General features: G+C 39.6%; 1 protein-coding gene across 6 annotated transcripts in view; it reads left to right on the plus strand.

Moving 5' to 3' along the window:
• The window catches only part of AKAP6 (A-kinase anchoring protein 6), a 503,026-nt gene that overhangs the window by 276,386 nt on the left and 204,693 nt on the right, over positions 1-21,947 (plus strand). For 5 of the 6 annotated variants that reach the window (XM_034648359.1, XM_019798936.2, XM_019798937.2 and 2 more), the window contains 2 exons: positions 5,189-5,285; positions 6,431-6,597. In XM_034648359.1, the coding sequence (XP_034504250.1) occupies positions 5,189-5,285; positions 6,431-6,597 (264 nt within the window). The remainder of the gene's footprint in view (positions 1-5,188; positions 5,286-6,430; positions 6,598-21,947) is intronic. The other variant, XM_034648361.1, reaches the window with a different exon arrangement.

The following is a 21,947-nucleotide window of genomic DNA, read 5'->3' on the forward strand; positions in this document are numbered from 1 at the left end:
ATTCCAAGAGACCAGACTCCGTTAACTCCAAGTCCTGCCCTGCGCAAATGGTGTTCACATTTTGTTCTGTTTCCTCGCGGTCTTCTGTTTCCGTGCACTGGGACTATTCATTTACCTAGGTATACTGCCATCACAGATGCAATTCTGAATCTTCATTTTCTTGGGCTTGCAATACATTCTGTGTATTTTTCATGTGATTTCATAATCTTCACTTGAATGGCTGTATAATGCCTTGTCAAGTTTTTAGGAGGTTCTTAAATAACTGTTTACTCATAAAAATCTTTAACTTCTTGGCACATATGGCGTTTGTGAGGTGTATTTTATATTTTGAGGACAAGATGATCATACTCTGTCGATGGCATTGGGGAGAGGGGAAGAGGACCTGCCAGGCGCGACCCAGGGGATGGGACTTTCTTCCTCACGAAGAGCCCCTGCGGGAACGCAGGGTGGTGTATGTATGTCTCAGAGTGGAGCCTGGGTGGAGATGGCCCCAGGCAGGTGGCAGGTGACTTTTTAAGCCTCTGCTTTTCTGATTGAACACACATTCTTCCTCCTCCCCTTGTAAAAAAAAAAAAAAAAAAAAAAAAAAAAGGCAAGTTTTCATTTTCTTAGGGTAGTAAAAATCTTTTGTGTGAAGAAAAAGTGTCATCAAGTGCCTTATTCATCAGCATATATACCATCTCTTTAAAATGACAGTGGGAGTAAAAGTTCATCAGTTCAATATGTCTTTCACATTGGGAGACTCCTGACTAATAACCTTTGGTATTTATCATCAGAACAGCCAAAGAACTAAATTCTGGCACACGCTGCTCTCACACACTGAGAAAAACTTAAAAAGACAGAAGATTTTCTCCATTTTTTCTTCTTTCATTCATTTAGAAGAAAAGTATACCTTTTTTTAATTAAAAAAATTGTGAGCATGCAGAAACATCTGGCCTGTATTACCGTAGCAGCCTCCTAAATGGCCTGCTTGTCTCCAGTCTGCCCTTTTAAAATCACCTCTGCACAACAACCAGAGAGAGCTTTCTAGAACACAGAACTGCACTAGTCCCTCTCCAGTGTTGCTGACATCGTCTTGCCTGACTCTTTCATGGCCCTTGGAGTTAATGACCATCTGTAGCCACAGCTTCCACCTCTCCTGCATGTACCCTGTCTCAACCACACAGAGCTGCTCCTGGCTTCCCACTTCCTGCTGCAATAAACACTATCTCCAGGCCTGCATACAAATTAGTCCTTTCTCTGCAACCTCCCTGCAAGGCTGTGCAGAGCCTGGCGCCCAGCTTGGAATCCCACAGCACCTATCCAGCACTTATGACACTTACACCGAATATAGCCCACAGTCTTGATTTTACTTGGCCAGCATGATACTTTAATTAAAAACAAAATCTTGTTGGGTAGGGCATATTACTCTTCAGTTTGCTGAATTTCCCATCACTCTCTATTAGACACTAAACCATAATTCCACATTTATGCTGTGCTGGGTCATATAAGGCTACTAGCTTTTTTTTTTTTTTTTAATCTCTTTTACCCAAAAGACTATATGCTGCTGTGCCAGGATTGTGTATTGTGTATTGTTACCTTTTGTATCTCTAAGCCTGGTAAAGACTGCCCAGTAAATATCTATTAATTTATGCCCTTAAAAAAAACTGATATTGGTCAGGAAAGTCTCAATAACTTTTTTTGGCTGGATTGTTCATGAACATCCCAAAACTCATGGACCTCAATGGACCTGGCAGACATTAACAGTATTTCATTGGATGATTGAAAGTCTGTGTTCACGATACAGTGCCACTAAGGCTGAGCCATTTTGGATCTTTAAGCCTCTGAATGTGATTATGGTCTTTCCCACTATTTCCTATACCAGGGGATCCATATCTGTTCTTATGAGTCCTCATGAGTAATCATTCTTCACCTTTGTCATAGTTTTGTCTACCAAGGCATACATTTCCTTGATTACATTTCGTATCTGCATGACTGCCATACTCCCATCAAATGGGGCTATTCAGAAGTGTGAATAAAAATGGATTAGATGTAGTATTTTATCTGTTTTGTAAAGTCTGAGCATGGTCAAAGTACAATCGGTATGCTTCCCCAAATTTCGATTCTGCCAAGGAGTAATGCTCCCAGATCTATCCGAGCTGGTGAGGCTAGAGATTGCAGGTATGGGAATACCCATTGGTCAGCCTCTGATGTACCATCTCTTTGATAATCCAGTCCTTTGTTCAGTCACTGTATTTTCCATTTCCTTAGTTATTCTCTTCTAGATGTTCAATTACATGCTGCTTTAAAGATGTGAAAAAAGAGCTGGTGTCTCATAGAACCCAGGTTACTCATAATTAAGGAATTTCACATAATCAGTGACATAGGAATGTGGTACCCACCTATGGCAATGTTGTTGCCATAAATTAAATCTTCAGAGAATGCCCTGCGTTTTCAGGGAATGCTGTGGATATTGCAGAAGGATATCAGGCATTGCTGAGGGAATGTGTTAGGAGCACAAGAATGGAAATGTGTCCAAGTATCAGGTTCAAGGAAAAAGAAAAAGAAAGAAAATAAAACCCTTTCGTCTAAGCTTCCTTCCCTAAGGAAGAAGTGGGGGCAGAATAGGGAGAGCTAATTACAGAATCCTTTAGCAGCCAGAAATTTCATTGACAGTTTTGTTAATGTGCCTGTATGGCTGCCTTCTCAGAGGCCCATTGTGTATTCCTAGTTGATATTATTAATGGTTAATGGGTGCACCTGAAAATCAAGCAATATTGTACCATTTGGGTAACAGATATATTAAATGAGTCTTTTCTATAGCATCAAGCTTATCAGCTTATCTTTTTCCTGATAATGAATACCTCATCTTTTCCACTTTCCTAATCAAATGCTTCCACATCATCTTGAGGCAGAACCAGACCCAGCTGCATCTATTCTATACTCTTGGCTTCAATTATGTCAAATTATCCAACCTACTCACAGGTCCTTAGGTTCTCTTTTGCTCTGAGACATAGGCCTCATGCACCTCTTCAGAAGCTCATGATTACGAACCATTCAGCACAAGTCTGTTGTAAGTAAACAGAGAATCAGAGAGAGCACGAGGCTGAATTTACAGTTATAAGGAAATCTGTAGAACAGGTTTCTTCCTAAATTGTGGCACTCTCACGTCAATCTCAAGTGTTTTTCTTTTCCTTGTCCCTTCTTCCTGAAACATACAGGAACCTTGATCCACATGGCATTGCTTCAGAGTTGAGGATTTCTACTGCAGGGGCAAAAAGTACATGCAGCCATATTTTGGCTTTAAATAATAAATATTTAGTTTTTCATAGATATCATAGTGTTTGCATTGAGCAGAAGCATTAGGCTTCCCATACTTTGCCATACTTTATGTTATCTAACCATATACCTGTAGCTCAAAGAAGATGATACAAGAAAGAGTGAACAGCCTGTGGGGAAACTTAATACTGTTTTTTTCCCCATTGTATTTGGCTACAACTTTACTGTTTCTTTTGCCTCTAGTCAGATGAAATGGTTCATCATTTTGGAGTCAAAAACATTTTTTTAATCAAAATTCTTATCTGTATACTTCATGGTCTGATCCCTCTGTCCCTATCTCCTGCACATCCAGATTCTTTTAATCTGCTTTTTCTTTTGAGGTTTAAAAAGACCCCCCCTTCCTCCACCATGAAAAAGAGAACCCAGATTCACTGTTGAACATCCAAGATGATGTTCTTGGGCTGTATTTTGTTCTCCTAGTAACATGTTTATTTGCCCTTTGATGCCAGAGGCCATGTTTTAAACCCCTTAACTCACTATTAGTCCAGTGTACAGAACAGGCACGATGCATGGTTTTTGAATGAATGATACCTAATTTCACAATTTATGGTAGTTTAACCTCTTTCATACAAATTACATTCTAACTGGGTCTGTATCATCATGAATTCTGTTAAATATTCTTAACACCAAGCTTAGTGCTGTGCATATAGCTATTGCTCAATGAGTGTTCAGTGACAGCAAAATACGTTGTATATTTTGGAACCCTGTCATGGAAAACCCAACATTTGGCACACAGTATTTCAAACTCATGGTCTAATTCGTCAACTCAAGGAATCGATTTTCTCCCTGAAGACTAGCCATTGACTCAATAGATTGGTTACTATGATTACTCTACATTGGACCTCTTATGGTTGGAATGCCTTCTAACATTCCAGAGGTGGGAAATTTTTGGAAAACCAGCTGTGTTTCTTGAAATACCTAAATGGAAGCCTTCCCCTTCAGAGAGTTTTATTGATCCACTTCGACAGATATCCATTATTTCTGCGAATTTATTGAACATCTTGTGTGTGACATGAGTTGGAAATGAATGTGAGACTGGCATTTCTTTAAAATTGCTTATGATTTGGTAGCCAAGTATAGAAAGAAAGCAGAAAACAGATGATAAACTCTATAGTAGAAACACACATAAGGAGCAGGGAGAAGGAGTATATAACTCCATGTTGTAAAGCAATCGAGAAGGCTCCCTGAAAGAAATGGCTCTGAGTTGAGATTCAGCCATACCAGCAATTTTTGGTTTTTGGATAACTGTCATGAGTGAAAAATGCCCCCGATATGCTTGACGTATTCATTTTTCAAGCAGAGTCACATTGTGAGAAATAAGCTTTTAAAAATCAAAGACTTGGGAAGCATTTGACTCCTCCGTACAGCACCTCAATCCATTTTGATACTCGCTGGTTTGTATGATGTCTGGGAAACAGCTGAATCCAAACCTTACTATATTAATGGATTTATATATATGCATGTAAGGCTAATATATTTTATGCTGCCAATTTTTTTATGGTTTCATAAATAGTGCTATCACTAACATTTTTAAAAAGTGAAGAAAAGAGCGTGTATGTGCTGGTAGAAACTCAGTGTATTTTATAGAACACTGCTACTCCTGATATAGCCTACGGGAAGTGACTTTTCATAAAAACCTAATGAATTTCTAGATTTGTCAGCTGTTTCCAAACAGATGCACTCTGCTAATCTAATGGAAACATTTTGAGCCCAGATCCCAAATATCAATAGCTTTTAGTATTGCAAATTAGTTTGTCTATTGGGTAAATTGGGCTGTGTGGTTCTTGATAAAAAGTAGCAAGTAATTTTGTATGGATGTTTTATGTTTAACTGCCTTGCCAGGGTTTGATGCTCATATTTTTCCTTGCAGAGTTTTAAGTTGAATGTAGACAGTCATTGTGCTCTCAAGGAAGCTGTGGAGGAGGAAGGACACCAACTTCTCGAGCTTATTGCATCTCACAAAGCAGGTAAATCCTCCTGAAATATTGCAAGCCTTTATGTCTCCAGACTATTAAGAATGAAGAAGCATTGCTGTAAATTACTGCATATATTCCCTTCCTTATGTATTATTAATATTTACATTATCAGATTGACCTTCAAGATTTATAAATGTTTCATATACTGCATACAATGCTGTGATACTTATAAGATGAAATACTGCCTCCAAATGGTCTGTTCATTTTATTTTGGGCTTGCTGTTCACCCGAGTTTCAATTGAAATCACATTCCTGAAAACTTCACGTTGACATGCTTTTTTGATGTAGGTGCTCTGGAAATGACATTAAGATAATGAATGAGAATTGTGCAAATAGTTATAATGCATATGCATTAGGGTACTTATAGATAGCATTACAGATACAAGGCAGGCGGTCTCGATATATCCGATTATTTCCCTGCCAATTCGCACACATGAACATTTTGCATGTTTTTTTTTTTTTGCTGGTCATTGGATTAGAAGAGTTTTGGCCTTAAACCAACTCCTACCCAGTATTAATGTATTTATGAGGAACAGATTATAAATAAAAAATAGTTTTGTCATTTGGTTATACTTATCCTGGTAGTAAAAGACCATAAGACAGGATGAATTATAATTTGGCTCTTGCTTTGATCTCACCACAGCCAAATAAGGAAAGAGCAGCATTAATCGGACATGCTAATGCAAAAGACTGCTGTCTTAATTCTGGCCCATTTACTATATCCCTCACTGAATTCACTTTACCTATTTCTGTACATCTTTCTGATCGCTATAAAGTCTCCACACAGATACACACAGGGCCTTTTCTTCGGAATATGAAGCTTCAGTGTTAGGAATTTTTATATATCATGATTTTTTCGACATGCATTTTTGTTTTAGCCAATATACTGAAGCTAAGTCAATTCCCAGCCATGCATCTATGTGGGGATTCCGTTTTTGTGTCCTTATGCCTTATGTGAAGGCAAAAATCCCCAGCCCCTCTCCTTGGGGAAAAATGCTTATGTGGCAGGTGATGATAATGGTCATTTGAAATTAAGTTAACTATTTGAAATATTCATCTAATTTACTGGATAAAAGACAATACTGGCTAAAAAAGGCAGTCAAGTCTGTAACTTGGTCTTTCCCCTCCTTTTGGAGAAGGGCTGAAGGACATGCTGCGGATGATTGCAAGCCAGTGGAAGGAGCTGCAGAGGCAAATCAAACGACAACACAGCTGGATTCTCAGGGCTCTGGATACCATCAAAGCCGAGATTCTGGCTACTGATGTGTCTGTGGAGGGCGAGGAAGGGAGTGGAAGCCCCAAGGTAAGTGGCTTGAAGTTTGCCTGATTTCCTCTCATTTCTGCCTTCTTTTGAACTAGGCACCACTGAAGTTTTCTTTCCACCCCTAAGGCTTTTTGTTTCTACTGGGTAAACTTTGTATATCTATTTCTATATCCATCTATCTATCTATATCTATATATCTGTTTGGATAGATATAGAGAGAGAAAAGATAAACAAAATGAAATGGCTTAGTTTAAAACAATAAAAAAAAAACCCTACAACTTTCAAGTTTTCCAGGAAGAGGTCTTTTTGTCAAAAGTGGCAGGGTAGGAGGGGGACAATACTTTAGGGGTAGGAGAAAGGGGGTCATAAAACATTTAGTAAACAAAACATAAAGCATCTTTAACATGAATAATCAGAATGGTTTTAAATTGTTTTGTTGCAACTATAAATCACTATAATCAGTGCAATCACTCAGCTCTGACATCCATTAGCCGCTTGGTTACAGCAAATTAACAAAGAAGAGAGAAAGTGATTCATTATCTCATTCCTGTTAATGACTATCAGATGCATTGCCTAATTAGGGGATGGTCATTGTAGTGGGAAGAAGGTCATATGCTTTGCTACAAATCTTTTTGCTCTGAGTGTAAGTTCTCCATAATGGTGCATGCACCGAATACAACAAGTACTTTAAAAATGAGTATTGACATGTTTGGTTGTCTATTTTAGATTTACAAAATAACCCATAAAGCATATGCAATTAAACTTTAAATGAGGCACCTTTTACTACAGTGCACTGCTGTTCTAAAGGTATCTTTGGACTCGTGATGTGAGAAATAATTTTATTAATTTGATATTTTCATGTAATCTCTCTTTTTTTTGTATTTATCCTTTTGGGAAAGTACATGCAGAAAACCAGTCTCATAATAGACTCAGCACCGAAACATATTGCAACGTGGGGGGAAACAGATTTAAGAGTTCATGGTTTCTATTCCTGGCATAGACAAAGTAATTAAATCATCATCAAGTCACATTTATTCAGCATCCATGTGGATTGGCATTGTGCTAAATGTGTACAGAGCAAGTTAAACAAACGCTTTACCTTCTTAGACTCATATTCTTCAGGGTAGGCAGAGGAGAAACCCCACCTGCCCTGCAATGGTGAGACCATGCAGCCAGTGAAAAGCTCAGATTTATAGCTTTGGAACCTCACACAACGACCTTTAACTTATTTGTTGGAAACAGAGAATGGAATGATGAGCTCAGTTCCACTTAAAGAAGGCTCCTCGGAGGAGGTCACATTTCAGGAAATACTTGAGGGAAGGAAGAGCAGGGGCTTGGCACATGAGCACACGTTTTAGGAAGCGACATGACAAAAGGATCAAAGCTGGAACTAATAATATGGAAGGGAGAATGTATTCAGCATATTTCTCAGGGCAGAAGTAGAGTCCTCTCAAGGAGCAGGCTGCAGGGAGAAGTTGTTGGGGCTAATGCTTTGGCTGGGTGGGGGGCAGTGATAATGAGAAAAGACGAAACTCAAAAAGCTGTTGTGTTCTATTTATTTAACAAAGTGTAGTGATTGCTTCTTTTAAAAAGCTATCTTGTATTGGATGCATTTTACATACCACATGCTTTTCTACGGCACTTCTGTGGATTCTTTCATTTAATTCTCACAGCAAACCTATCCGGTAGTCTCATATAATCCTCAGTGGAGAAAATGGAGGCCCAGAGAAGTTAAGTAACTTGCCTGAGGCCACACAGGTCCCAAGTAGCAGAAATGAGATTTGAATTTGAGCCCTTTGGCCCCAGAGCCCATGTAGGTCTCCACTTAGAGTACTGCCTCTCACTGGCACTGCTCAGGGCCAGGTATGCTGGTGATGAACAATTAGTCTCAGGGCCTGTCTCATGGATCTTGTGGTGAAGTGGGGAGACAGACTTAAATCTAATAATCGTGCCTTTATAGATGGTGATGTGCTGTGAAAGAAAGAAAAGGGAGCAGCCAAAGGTTGGGCTGGGAGAAGTGATTTAGATCAGGGCATCACGGAGGACTTCTCTGAGGAGGCAGCATTCTATGAGCAGGCCAGTGCAGTTGGAGAGAGAGAGAGAAAGGAGGGTCTGAGGGAAGCTGGGTGGCCTTTGGTCACACAGGGGAGGGTTTTGTAGTGAGGAGGGAAATGACATCATTGATTGGCAGCATAAAAAGCTGTTCCTGGTGTGCTGTGGACCGTGGGTGAGTGGAGGTGGGGTAAGTGGGAGTCATGGTGGGGAGGTGCCAAGGAGGAACTGCAGAGATGGTGCAGGCACCTAAATTAATAAAAGACTGAGGCTAAAAATGAGTAGCCCTCTTCACTGGGGCCAACTGGAATTTGATACTTTGAAATCAGCTCATTTTGCGGGGGGTGCGTATATTGAGAGGGAGTAAAGAAGTAACCGGATGAAGAGAAAGTATTATCCAAGGAGAGGCAGTGTCAGCATTTCTCAAAAAGAGGAGCACCTGCCCAGGCCTAGCCTTGACAGATCAGAACCTCCTGGCTGGGGCCCCAGAATCTGCATTCCTCAAGCTCCCAGAGAACCACCATCTTACAGGCTCTAAGGAGGCCCTTTCCCTGCAGGGCTTAGCGATTCTCATACAACTGGGATCCTCACACAGAATGAAAGGAAGTCTTATAACAGCAAACAATTGATATCAACCAAATGTTTTAAAACAGGGATTGTTTCATTAACTCATGCTACATCTTACCCTAATGAAAGGTTATACAGCCATTTAAAATAATGTTTTATAAGAGAATTTTAAAACATTTGGAAAGTCCTATAATATGCCATTAGATATTTTTAGATATCTCTGAATTTTCCAAATCTCTACAATGACTAAAAATTATTTTAATCAAAAAAATACAAATACAAGAATTAAGAAGTGATTTAAATGGCAAAACGGCTGACGGTCATCTGTGGGGACTTGAGATATCAATTTAAAGGTCAGGAGGAAGAATAAATATATCTGATTCTTAATGATTTGGGTGCCTTGATTCTAAGAAACAATGACACAAACCTCTCTGTTTAAATCATCCCCAAAGTCAAAGTGTGTTCCTTGAGTCCCTTCAGTTTACAGAGAATAATAACCCAAGTGTTTTTCGTTACTGCTATTTCTATGTCCAGCCTTCTGTGTCATGCTCTGTGCGCAGTCGTGCACCTACAAACAGCTCCCGGAAGAGGCTTCTGGAGGGAGGTTTTGGCAGCCATGGAAGCTGAGGGAGGTGCAGAGAGTTTGACCCTGACCTCTCAGAGGCAGCAAAACCCCAGGCCTTCTACCTCTCAACTAGCTCTGTCTTCCCCAGTCTGGGCTGAATTTTCTCCTCCATAGTCAAGGGTGAAGGTGAAATCCGTTTAAGACAAAGGTAATGTATTTCTAATTTAAGCTTAGGAAACTACGGAGAAATCGGTATGATTATTCTTTTTGTCTGTTTAACATCCATGACCTGCCCCCCTTCGTCTGTGGGGCAAACACAAAGAATATCAGGGAAGGCTCAGACTTGGACTGATGTCCGACTGCCTGAGTTCAACTCTGGGCGCTCACTAGTTATGTGTCCTTGGGAGAACGACGTCACTTCTCTGTGTCTCAGCTTCCTCGTTTGTAAAATGGAAGCAGTGATAATATACCCTGCAAACGGGTTGTGATACAGATTAAAGAGTTGACATTTCTAAAGTGTTTAAAACAGTGCCTGGCACATGGGGAAATCCTAGATAAGGGTAAATGTACAAGTTTTCATTTCTGGTGGTGGAGACAGTAAACAAATAATTATGATAGAATCTGATAGATACTCTAGTTAAGACAGGTATGTGGCACTATGAGTACACAGAGAAGGAAATAATGAACCCTGTTCGGGGGTATCAAAAAGAAAGATTTCCAGGGGAGTTGATGTTTTAAATGAGGGGTGGGAAGGATTTTTGTCAGTGTGAAACGTGCAGAGACTTCAAGGTGTAAAAACGTGTGGCGTGGCTGGAACATGGGATCTTATTGTGGACGAGAATTAGGCTGGCTTGCCACAGTCTGCGCCAAGGCTCACAATGTGACAAAAAACAAAACAAAACAACAAAAAAAACCCTTAACGATCAGTGATTTGAGGAATAATTCTTCATATATCTGTAATTGACACTATCCAAACCAGAGAGAGAACCCTATACAGACTACATATCTACTATGTACTGTTTAAAAAGAAACTTTTTTTGCAGGAAATAGAGCAAGCTTAGCTAGGTTACCCTGAGGTTGTTCAAGACTAAAAGCTTGGATTCAACTTGTTATCTATCATATCAGTTCTCTTTCCATGACGTGACCTTGCATAGGTCACGTACAAATTGTGCCATGAAGTGCATCTCCAAGCATAGCAGTTATGATCATTCATTTCATCTTAGACCTAAAAGAGAACTAAAATTAAAACATAATAAAAAAAATAACTCCAGAATTCATCTTAAGTTTACTTCAGAAGCTGCTGGGAACTTAAGAAGCATAATAGAAAATCTAAAGAATATATCTAGGGGGTATTTTTCTTTTTTACCTTGTTTGAGAGACTGCAGAAAAGGACTTGGTCTTAGAAATCTTGTAAAGAAGGAGGATAGGAGGAAATTCAAAGACTCTGGGAAACTTCTCCCCCAGGACTCGGCAGCATACCTTATTTGTTGTATTTCATTTTTTAAAAAAGTGTTTTCCCAGGACTGTGCGATCTTTTATACATGGAAATAGAGAACAGAATTCACCAGTTCTAGAAACAGAGCTTCGGCACTCACTTCCAAGAATTGAAAATATGCTTGTAATTATGTATTTTATTTTAAGATAGATTGGTTAAAGTTTATCAGCTAAAACTAGGCTTTCAGTATGTTAAAATTTTTGAATGGTGTATAGCTGGAGGGATTTCAAAACACTGAACACCCCACACCTAAAAATGGCTGCATTCTTTTTTTTTTTTTGACCTTTCAAGGCAAAACCCCAAAATTCTGAAAACAAGAAAGCGTTCTTAAACTTTGCACATTGCTTCCTTTAAGATGTTCTTATTTTTTGTTTCTTTACTTTTCACCTATTCAGCCATCATTACAGCTGTCTTAGAATCAAGCCCAGGATGTCCCTAACGTGACGTCTCAAACTTTGCATCACTGTAATCAGACAGTGGTTGCTTTGTCCTCTTTAAAGAAACTGATGAGTTTGTAGGGGTGCCTGGGTGGCTCAGTTGTTAAGCATCTGACTCCTGATTTTGGCTTGGGTCGTGATTTCAGCCTCCTAAGACTGAGCCCTGTGTTGGTTCCATGCTCAGCAGGGCATCTGTTTCAGATTCTCTCCTTCACCCCCCGCCCAAGCTTGCTCTCTCTCACTCTATCAAATAAATAAATAAATCTTAAAAAGAATAAAAGAAACACATAAGTTTCCAGCACAAAGAATATTTGAAGATTTTATTGTAAATTCAGAAAACTTCACAGCTACCTGAAGGATGACCTACCCTGGATTCCATCGAGCATCTTCATTTCCTTAGTGAAAGGAGACAGAGGGTTAGGTGCTTTGAACTCTAGGGTTGTGCTTATTTATCTGCCTTCTTTGAGGTTCTTAGATTGACATCTTAGATTGTCATCCCTTTGGAAATGGATATCAGACTATGAAGGTCATCAGTGTTATCTGTTCAACAATAGCACTCAGAGCAAGCTTAAGAACATTTCTTAAATATGTTTTCTCAGCCCTACAAAGGGCAATGTTACATAGTGGCTAAGAAGGGACATACGCATGGCCTCTGACTTGGTTATGTCGCAGACTACCTGGACTTTATTCAGATATCTAGGGAGGGCAAGTCCAATATTAACACACATTTTTTGTGTTTTGTTTATCAGACAAAACCTGGTGTTATATTACTGAGTGTTAACCTAGTATTATATCACTAAATTATGGGTAACTTTCTGGGGTGTCTGGGTGGCTCAGTTGGTTACGGGTCTGCCTTCAGCTTAGGTCATGATCCCAGAGTCCTGGGATAGAGCCCCACATCGGGCTGTCTGCTCAGTGGGGAGTCTGCTTCTTCCTTCCCCCTGCCGCTCCCCTCCCCATGCTGCTTATGCTCTCTTACTCTCGCTCTCTCTCAGATAGATAAATAAATAATAAATAAATAAATAAATGAATAAAATCTTAAAAAAAGAAATTATGGGTAACTTTTTTTCACTGAAGTGGGGAGAAAGAAACTGATTTGGAGAGTGCCTTTGTATGATATTTTCTCTGTATCCTGTAGTGCCTCTTGGGTAATATTGCAGCTGGCTATTATTATCCTGGAATGGAATTTGATCCTGATGCTTCCAAGGCACTCTTTGTATTCTTTCCTTTTCTGGCTCAAAAGCTTATGTAGGTAACATGTTCTTTCATATAAGCTCTTCAGGAACAACATTGAAGTAATGAATGGGAAATGCATGTATGGGTTGCTAGTCCCAGATACATGGACACATACATGTAGAATTACTTGAGATACTTTACTGTCTTCCTCATGCAAAAAGGAGCACAGCTATATGTCTCAAAAGGTAGCAGAAATGATATAGTGAGATTAAATTGTGCCTAAAGTGGTAGAGAGAAAGACAACAGGCAAAGGCCTGGCCATTATTTATTGAGTGCTGACAGCATGCTCTGCCCAGTGCTGGGCAGACATGAGGAAAGACATGCTCAGTGGTCTTATCATCTCAGTGTAAGCACAGAGTGTAACATCTTGTCTAATGTAAATTGGGCTATCTCAGATCTAGAATAATAGATCACCCAAGATTCAGATCATCTTAATTAGGATGTTGGCAGATTGAAATGGAATGTGGTTCTTGATGCAAGCAAATGAGTAGTAAATGCATTACCAATTCCACCTCTTTCATGCAGAATTCTTCCTAAAAGCCAGCATCTGATCCAGCTCCTTCTCTGCTGAACTATATAAACATAGTCCTGATACGCAGCACCTAGGGAGAGCCCTTTCCTCTACTGTGGATTCTTCAGTAGTGCTTTTTTTGTTAACAGAAGGGCAACTTTTCTTCAAAAGTGTTTTTGAAAGACAGAAACAAAAGTGAGTTATTTCTTTGAAGATCAGTTGTAGGTACTAAATTTATGATAGAATTGAATAAAAGATAGTTCCTCTAATCTCCTTGAGGCACTTGAATTTGCATGTTATCAGATGTATGGGTGGATCCAAGACGAGGAATTTTTTTTAAATGGTCTGCCACTCTAATGAGGTGACTGAAAAAATGATTTGAGATGATAAAAATATACACGAGGTCAAAGGACAGCTAATGGGCATCCCTATCATGGTCGATATGATATGTAAGACCACAGCTTATCTTAATTTTTCACACTATATTTCCATTGGTGGTGGTGGCCTTGAGGGTGGAAGTGTTTGGCTCAGCGAAAATTGGGAGTGAAATTCTTTGGTGTCTCTAATCAACACAGATGTCATTGATGTGAGGAGGTAGTCTATTTTTTTCCTCTTTAGTCAGAGTGCCTTCATCTCAGAATCTATGATACCTAGAGATGCAGAGAGGCATGGTATTGTATACAAAGTTACATTCAACGGAAGGCAGCCCTCTTTTACTGGCAGAACTTACATTTTGTAACTCAGCCTGATCTATTTTAAAGATAATGTACAGTACGTACATTAAGAGGGACTTTTTGATACATAGTGGAGGTCAACGTTAAAAAAAAATCTGTAAGTATTTAAGCACAAAACGGAAGGCAAGTTACTGAATTGCTTCCAAAAACAATTTGAAATTAATAAGAAATTCTTTGAAGGTGTGAAACAATTACCTCAGTGTGTGATTTGCCCTTTTTCCCCGAATGTGTTGTTTCTGGCAGGGGAGCGGTCTGAGCTGAGGAGAGAGCCCTGCTAACGGGATTACTCTGCTCTGGCTCCGGTGTTTATTGAGTCACCTAGGACGTCTTATAAAACAGCAGCTTTCACATGTACACACACCTGCACTCGACGCCCTGAATCCTCCAAACGTTTGCTTAACTGTTCTCACACCCAGAGTGTCTTTCCCATCCAGTGAGGTCAAAAAGCACTGAGATGTCCACGTTCTGCTTTTTCCTTCTCTTTGGAAATCCGCTGGAGTGTAGCCATTTGTGTGGTGCTGCTGCTCACGGAGATGGAGATCTTTTCTCAGTGTAATGAAGAACGTAGCACTCTTTGCCACCAAGACTCACAGAACATTCCCAGTCATACCTCCCACTGCGCCCAAATGAGGGTTAATGTTTCTCAGGAAACGTTAACTAGATTGGAGGTCCTGCTGGGCTAGAGCCCTGGGAGCCATCTCACGGGAGCTTCCAAGCCGTTTTTTGCACTGAGTTGGGGCGGTGGCTTCCCGTCTTTCTACTTAGTTGGTCCACAGAGGCCAACACTTGGTTAGCATTGCCCCCTGCAGGGCAAAGCCGGGCTGGGGATCTTGCTGAGTGAGTAACCAGGGAGAGAGAAAAAGGAAAGCCAAAAGCAAGAGACCAAGACAAAGGAAAAGGGAGGGGAGAAAAAGAAAAAGAAGGAACAGAAGGAGAAAGATAAAAGAAGGAAGTATGTGTTCTGTGAAATATAGTAGAAACTAACTGCCCAAGTCTGTTTCTTGGACATTTTTTGCTTGTATGTTTTTGCCTGTGTCTCTCTCTCATTCTGTCCTTTCTCTAGCTCTGGAAATCGAAGTCAGAAAAGCTTTCTTTACTTTTGACATCTTAAATGTTATTGTATAGCCATTTTTTTTGTGTGTGTGTATATATAACAGACCCTATTAATGGGGTTAGCTCTTAGAGTGGGCTTACTGCTCTCTAGGTTTGTGTCAAGCCTTTTACCTGGATGGCCTCAGTCATTCTTCCTAACAGTACTAGCAGTTGTAACTCCTATAATCATTTTCACTTTACTGATGGAAGAACTTAGGCCGCAAACATATATAAGATACTCAGGCTTATTCATTCTTTTTAACAACGTTCCATGACAGGGTAAAGGCCAAACACCTCACCCTGCCATTTGACTCCACCTGCTTAGTGAAGATTCATGCCACTCTTTCATTTCATAAATTTTCTAGTTAACTCACCATCTTCCAAATGCATTTTTCCCTTTCTTTTCTTTTCTTCTTTTTGCCCAGGGATTTTCCTATTCTCTATATCTATACTGTTCTTATCCATCCTTAAAATCAAGAATATTGACTGTGTAACTACACTGTGCTGTTGTAGCCCTGGACAGGACACTGTACCTCACCTTGCTCACTGCCCATCAGTGGAGACAGATTTGCACATGTGTAATTCTCAATTAAGGCAGGCTGTGTGATAAATCCTATAATAAGGCACATAAAGACAGGGAATTTGGGGAAGGGGACATTAGTTCAATCTGATGGGGTCTGGGAAGGCTACCCATATCCCTAAGAGAAAATGGATTTTGTGAAGCCCTCTAATATTCTGGTAAGTTGTTAGTAGGAAGATATTAGAAGGAGAGCATTCCAGGCAGAGGAACTAACATGGCCAAAAGTATGGAAAAGGGAATATATGAGGGACATCTAGAGAGTGGTGAGCAGTGAATAGTTTGGCTCTTTTAAGCATAGGGTGTCTACGTGTTTATGGGAAGGAATGAGGATATAGTGGGAAATAAAGCCGGGTAAGTTTTAAGGTGTATATATAATGGAGAACTTTGAATATCAGCTGAAGACTTTGTATTTTACTAGTGTGCCATGAGTGTTTTTAATGGTTGGATTTAGCCATAGAAAACAGATGGCAAAAGTAGGATGAGAGAGGAAGGACCGGATTAGGAATCTAGTACAATAACTAGAGGCAGCCAAAGTAGAGCAGTGGCTGTGATAATATAAAGAAAAAATAGAAGTGACATTATGGAAGAAGAAATACTAAGATTTGGTGTCTGGAGAATAGGGGGCTTCTGAGGAAAGAGTTAAGGGTGACTCAAAGGAATTAAGCATGAGCAGTTAGGAGAATCATGTTAGCATTTACGGAGGTTGGGCACATTTTGATGAAGAGCAGTTTTGAAAGCTAAGTATAATGACTTTGGTATCCAATTAACAAGAATATCCGGGTGCATAACTTGGGCACAGGTATTTTTGTAACCTCTGTAGGTGATTCCAAAGTGCAAAAAAGTTTGACAACAATGATTTCAAAATAGGAGAAGTCTGAAAATCATCTATGTGGTTATGTGCAATATTCAGTCAAAAATGCAAGCCTGGGGGCGCCTGGGTGGCTCAGTCGTTAAGCGTCTGCCTTCAGCTCAGGGCATGATCCCGGTGTTCTGTTGGTCCACAGAGCCCCGCATCAGGCTCCTCCGCTATGAGCCTGCTTCTTCCTCTCCCACTCCCCCTGCCTGTGTTCCCTCTCTCGCTGGCTGTCTCTCTCTCTGTCAAATAAATAAATAAATAAAATCTTTAAAAAAAAAATGCAAGCCTGAAGTTTAGAGTAGGGGGTCAATGCTAAGGATATAACTTTGGTAGTCAAAATAGAAATAATAGCTGTAGCCTTGGAAGTTGATAGTGACAAGAAAGGACTATTGTATAGGAATAAAGGAGAAATATTATAGAACCTTGAGGAATGTCTGGAGTAACTGAGAGCAAGGATGCCATATTAAAACAAGGTCAACAGTGAAACTTCCAGAATGCTGGCAGCCAGGGGAGAGTAAGGATGTAGGCCAAAGGGACTTTTCATGGAATAAGGGTGACACTGTCATGTTTATAAGCCAAAGAATAGAACTAGTTAAAAAGGGACAATTGAAGAAGATAGACAAGAAAGAAGGTGAATTTGAAGAAAGACAAGAAAGAAGGTGAATTGGTACAATGATTCAGACGAGGGAGAAGAAGTGAATCAGGTGGGGCTGTGAGTTTCAGGAAGGCAGGATGTATCTTCTGAGATAGGAGAGAAAGAAGGAGTATTGGATGGGAAGCAAGAGTGAGGAGGGAAGAAAGCCAGAGGATTTAGAATGAAGGAAAATTCAGTGTGATTAGTCAGTGAGACAATTATTTGATTAGAGGGAGGGTTAGGGTGAGGACAGACTAGAGAACAAGATGGAGATTCAAATCCCACCATCCCAATAGAAATATCCTGTAATTTTCCAGTCCTAAGTGATTGGTATCCCCTTTAAACTGTATTACATTTACTATTTGTAGCACACCTTTGGTGAGTAATCACATGCAGCCTGTGACACCATTTCCATTGTTGTCTTGAACTTCCATTTATATCTTGTATAGTTAACTTTTAAGGTGACTACACTCCATGACTATACACTCCTCAGGGCGGCATTTACATCCTATATTTCTTTGTTGTACGCACTTTAAACATTATTTGGGCTAAAAATATACTTTATTTATTCTTAATTGGTTGATAGAGAATATTCTTATTAAAGCTAAGGACAGAATTACACTTTATTTTCTCATCTTTCACGTACTTTGTCTTAGCTGTATAAATAATGGCACAATTCTATCATATCACCTTCTCTTTTTTTTTTCTACAATTCTCTCCCATTTCCTTTGCCTCTTGCTTTTCATTATGAATAGAACAATCTTTAAAGGAGCCATTTCACCTATTTCTCTGAAAATAACTAGTAATTTATGCCATAAAAAAGAGAAAAAATTATTTTATTATTATCTTTGTACTTTCTTGATTGAGGTCTAGTTGGTTAATTGTTTTAATAGGTTGTTAGATTAAAAAAAAAATCTACTTAGACAGACTCGCTGAGAGAATATACTCTGAGTTGCTTCTTTGAAAAGGACTAAAAGTGTCAGTTGTAACTTACGAGCTGACCAGCACACTGGTTGATGAAATTTGTAGTCTTTGCTCTAAAGCTCTCTAACAAGATTAGGTGAGATTGAACCTGAGAAGGTAAAGGTCTCTAAATTGACATAAACTGAAAGGGCAGAACTGGATCATAACACTATTTGAATCGTTAACAAAGTCTAATCTCTGACATTATATTTGGTGCACTATAATCTGTGTACATACACATGCTTCTAGTAAATGATGAATGAGGTTTAGCTAACATAATATAGTTTATACTCTTCTGGACCTTTGAAGGAAATATAGGGTTGAGGAGCTCTGCTCTGTAAAATGACCTGGATCACTTCTCTGGAACAGAGTCTCCATAAAACACACACTCATGCATTTTTCCAAACCAGCTCGGTCAAATTTATTTTCCTGCTGTCATTCATTTGATGCCTCTTCTGGCTTTCATTAGATAGATGGGGGGAAATACTGAATTTCACTGGATAGTTCCATCTGGCTAAAACTAGTTAAATAATTTCTGATGGGAATTGTTGGTCCAGTTGTGGGACTAGAAAGAAATTAATATATATGAACGTCAGTACTTATTTGAACCTTCTAAAGTTCATCCATAATTTGAGGGCTATGCGTTTTGAATTATGAGGAATTTTGAAAAACTCCTCTTTGTCTCGGCTCTTTTCTCTTTTTCAGACCCTCATACCCAAAGATTTTCTTTCTTTCCCAGCTGAAAGTAAGCGAATAACCACATGATGTAAACTCGTGATTCCAATGCTAAGAAGGCTCAGTAGTATCAGTGATATCGAACATTGTAAGATGCCAGCCACTTAATGGGTTGGAATTTTTCCCATTATTCAAGACTTTGGAAATTCTGGGACCTGACCTGTTGTATACTTAGCAAGTGGTTTATGCTCACTCCCCTCACCCTCCACCTTTGGCTATTGTTTTTCCACTTCACAAACCTTTTTAAGAGTTACATATTTATTGATAAAATGGCAACTTTCTGGGCCCACTACCCATTATCATTAGCGAAGTTCTTATGTCATGATGTATTTTCTCTCAAGTAAATTGGAGTAATATGATTCACTGGAAAATAAAATGTATTTTTTTAAAAATTATCCTTAATAGTGTTATCCTTAATATCCTTAATAGTGTTATCCTTAATTATCCTTAATAGTGTTACTATTAGTTTGGTTGCATTTTAGAGTGAAATGAAACCATCTCATTTCCTGACAGGTGAGAACTTTGTAACTAACTTCAGTAACTATTACTGTTAATCAGTAATTGCAAATTTCCCCACCCCCTTTTTTGGTTGAAGGCTAAGAATTATTAATGGTGTAAATAGGACAAAGAGAACAGCGATGTGAACAAAGATATCACTGGATAAAGGTAAATTTGACGCTCTGAGTGGTTTTCTTCCTTTGTAATTACTTTTGTGTTTTCTCCAATTGTATCGTAGTTTTCAGTTGTATTTCTGCTCCAGACCTTTGACAAATAGCATCTTCTATCGTTATCTGCAGATTTTTAGTATCGGTTGTACGCAGAAAGCTTAATGACTCTTCTCTTTTGGCTAATATACAAAAGGGGAATCAAGTAACAGAGTTTGAAGATAGGATCTCTTTGGAAATCCTGCATTTTAAGCAGATGTTGTCTCACAGTAGTTTTTTTCAATGAATGCCTTAAAATAGAAACTCTTGTTGTGCATACTTTTCCTAGGCAATCAATAGTTCTCTTTCATCCCATAAGTGATAAAATTGGATATTGGAAAGTATAGGCACACTTCTCCTTCTAGGAGGGAAGAGGGTTGGGGATGATGAACTATTGACATAATCATCAACAGCAGCATCAAACAATGCTTATTGGCTTCATTGGCAGGCAGGTGGACTGCCTAACCAACAGCTGTTACCCCCCTACTTCTGTACTGTGGGGTTCAGGGAGGTGGACCATATTCTCCAGCCCAGGCCGTATTCGTCAGACAACCAAGAGGACTTCCTTTCCATGTTACTGATTGCTTTAGGCACAGCCAACTGATGCCTTTCTGACCAGTGAGATATGAAGAAAAGTCTGCAGGGCTTTCGGAAAAGTTTTTTTTTTTTTTTTCTTGTAGAAAGAGATGAATAAGAAGAAAAGATTCCCTTTCCAAACTCTGGATGCTTTCACCAGGACATGCAGCTGACCTGCTGTAGCCGTTTTGTTGCATTATGAATAGAGCGAGGTTGAAGTCAAGTCTGATAGGCCAAAGATGACAGAGGAGAAAGATGGGATTTTTTTTTTTTTTTATATCACTGAATAGCTGAATTAACCAACCCCGGAGCCATCCTACCTTCAGCATCTTTGACAATTTCCCTTTTTGTTTAGGCTTCTTCTGTTAGTGGAGTTGGAATTTTCTGTTACTGGGGGCACACAAATCTTAAGCAACAAATTCACTGTTTTAATGAAGTGTTAACAGCTATTGAGTAATTCTACACTTTGACTCTTTCTCTACCTTTTACTGTTCAAAGTACTTTTACTTCTTTTTGTCCTCACTACTAAGCCATCATCTCTTTACCTCTTTCCAACTCATTGCTACATGGTGCCTTCGGCCACAGGTACTCTAGTGAAACTGTCCTCATCACTGTTCGCTCATGACCCCTGGGTTACCAAATCAAACAGTTTCTGAGTCTCAGCTTCCCAGTCTGTAAATAAAATATGTGATTTTGATTGGTGGCTTTAATGAAAAGAGCATTAGCCAATTAATTTGTTTCAAACTAAATCTTACTCATAACCTCAACATATAAAACAAACCAAGATATAAAAATAAAATAACAGATGCTTTTAACATGCATACACACACAGACACACAGAGTGAGAGGGAGAGAACCAAAGTGGAATTTCTTGGTTGACTCAGAACCCAAAGGCCTTTCCCCCTGCTTATTGCCACCTGAGCCTTCTCTAGCCCTCCCTGCCCCAACCTCCACAGAACTCAGAGGTCACACAGGACACAGCTCTAAAACTAGATTCCCAATTGACCTTGTCAGTGCCTACTCTTGCCTCTTTTTCACTTGCATTATAATTCTTCCATCTAGAATGCTTCAGTGGTTTTCCATGGCCTACCTATCAAATTCCCTCCTTCCTAACTTTGTCCCTTTGAGTCTCCTTTGTTTTCATTTGCTACAGCCGCATGTCTTTTCTCTCTGCCCTTCTCATTCTGCTCCCCAGATCTTTGCCCATCTGCACCTATTCCATCCTTTTCACTCCCCCCCAGGACCCATCTGAGTCAGAGTGACTGTCAGTTTCCTGAATGTGCCTGTAGCATTTCTACCTCAGTTGTGGCACTTAGCACATTCTGTCTTCGAATCTTGTGTTAAAGATATTTCTCGGGTGCCTGGGTGCCTCAGTCGGTTAAGGGTCTGCCTTCAGCCCAGGTCATGATCCCAGGGTCCTGGGATTGAGTCCTGCGCCGGGCTCCCTGCTCAGCGGGGAACCTGCTTCTCCCTCTCCCCTTCCCTCTCCCCATGTTCATGCTCTCTCTCTCAAATAAATGAATAAAATCTTAAAAAAAAAAAAGGTATTCCTCAGGCTGTGTACTCTCTGAGGGTGGGGAAATAGTTCTTATTCATCGTTCTGAACACTGTAGTGCTCAGCATGTGTCCCTCAAAGACTATTCTCAAAAAAT

This window comes from Ailuropoda melanoleuca, chromosome 20 (genome assembly GCF_002007445.2).
Source record: "Ailuropoda melanoleuca isolate Jingjing chromosome 20, ASM200744v2, whole genome shotgun sequence".
In the NCBI taxonomy this organism is placed as follows: domain Eukaryota; kingdom Metazoa; phylum Chordata; class Mammalia; order Carnivora; family Ursidae; genus Ailuropoda; species Ailuropoda melanoleuca.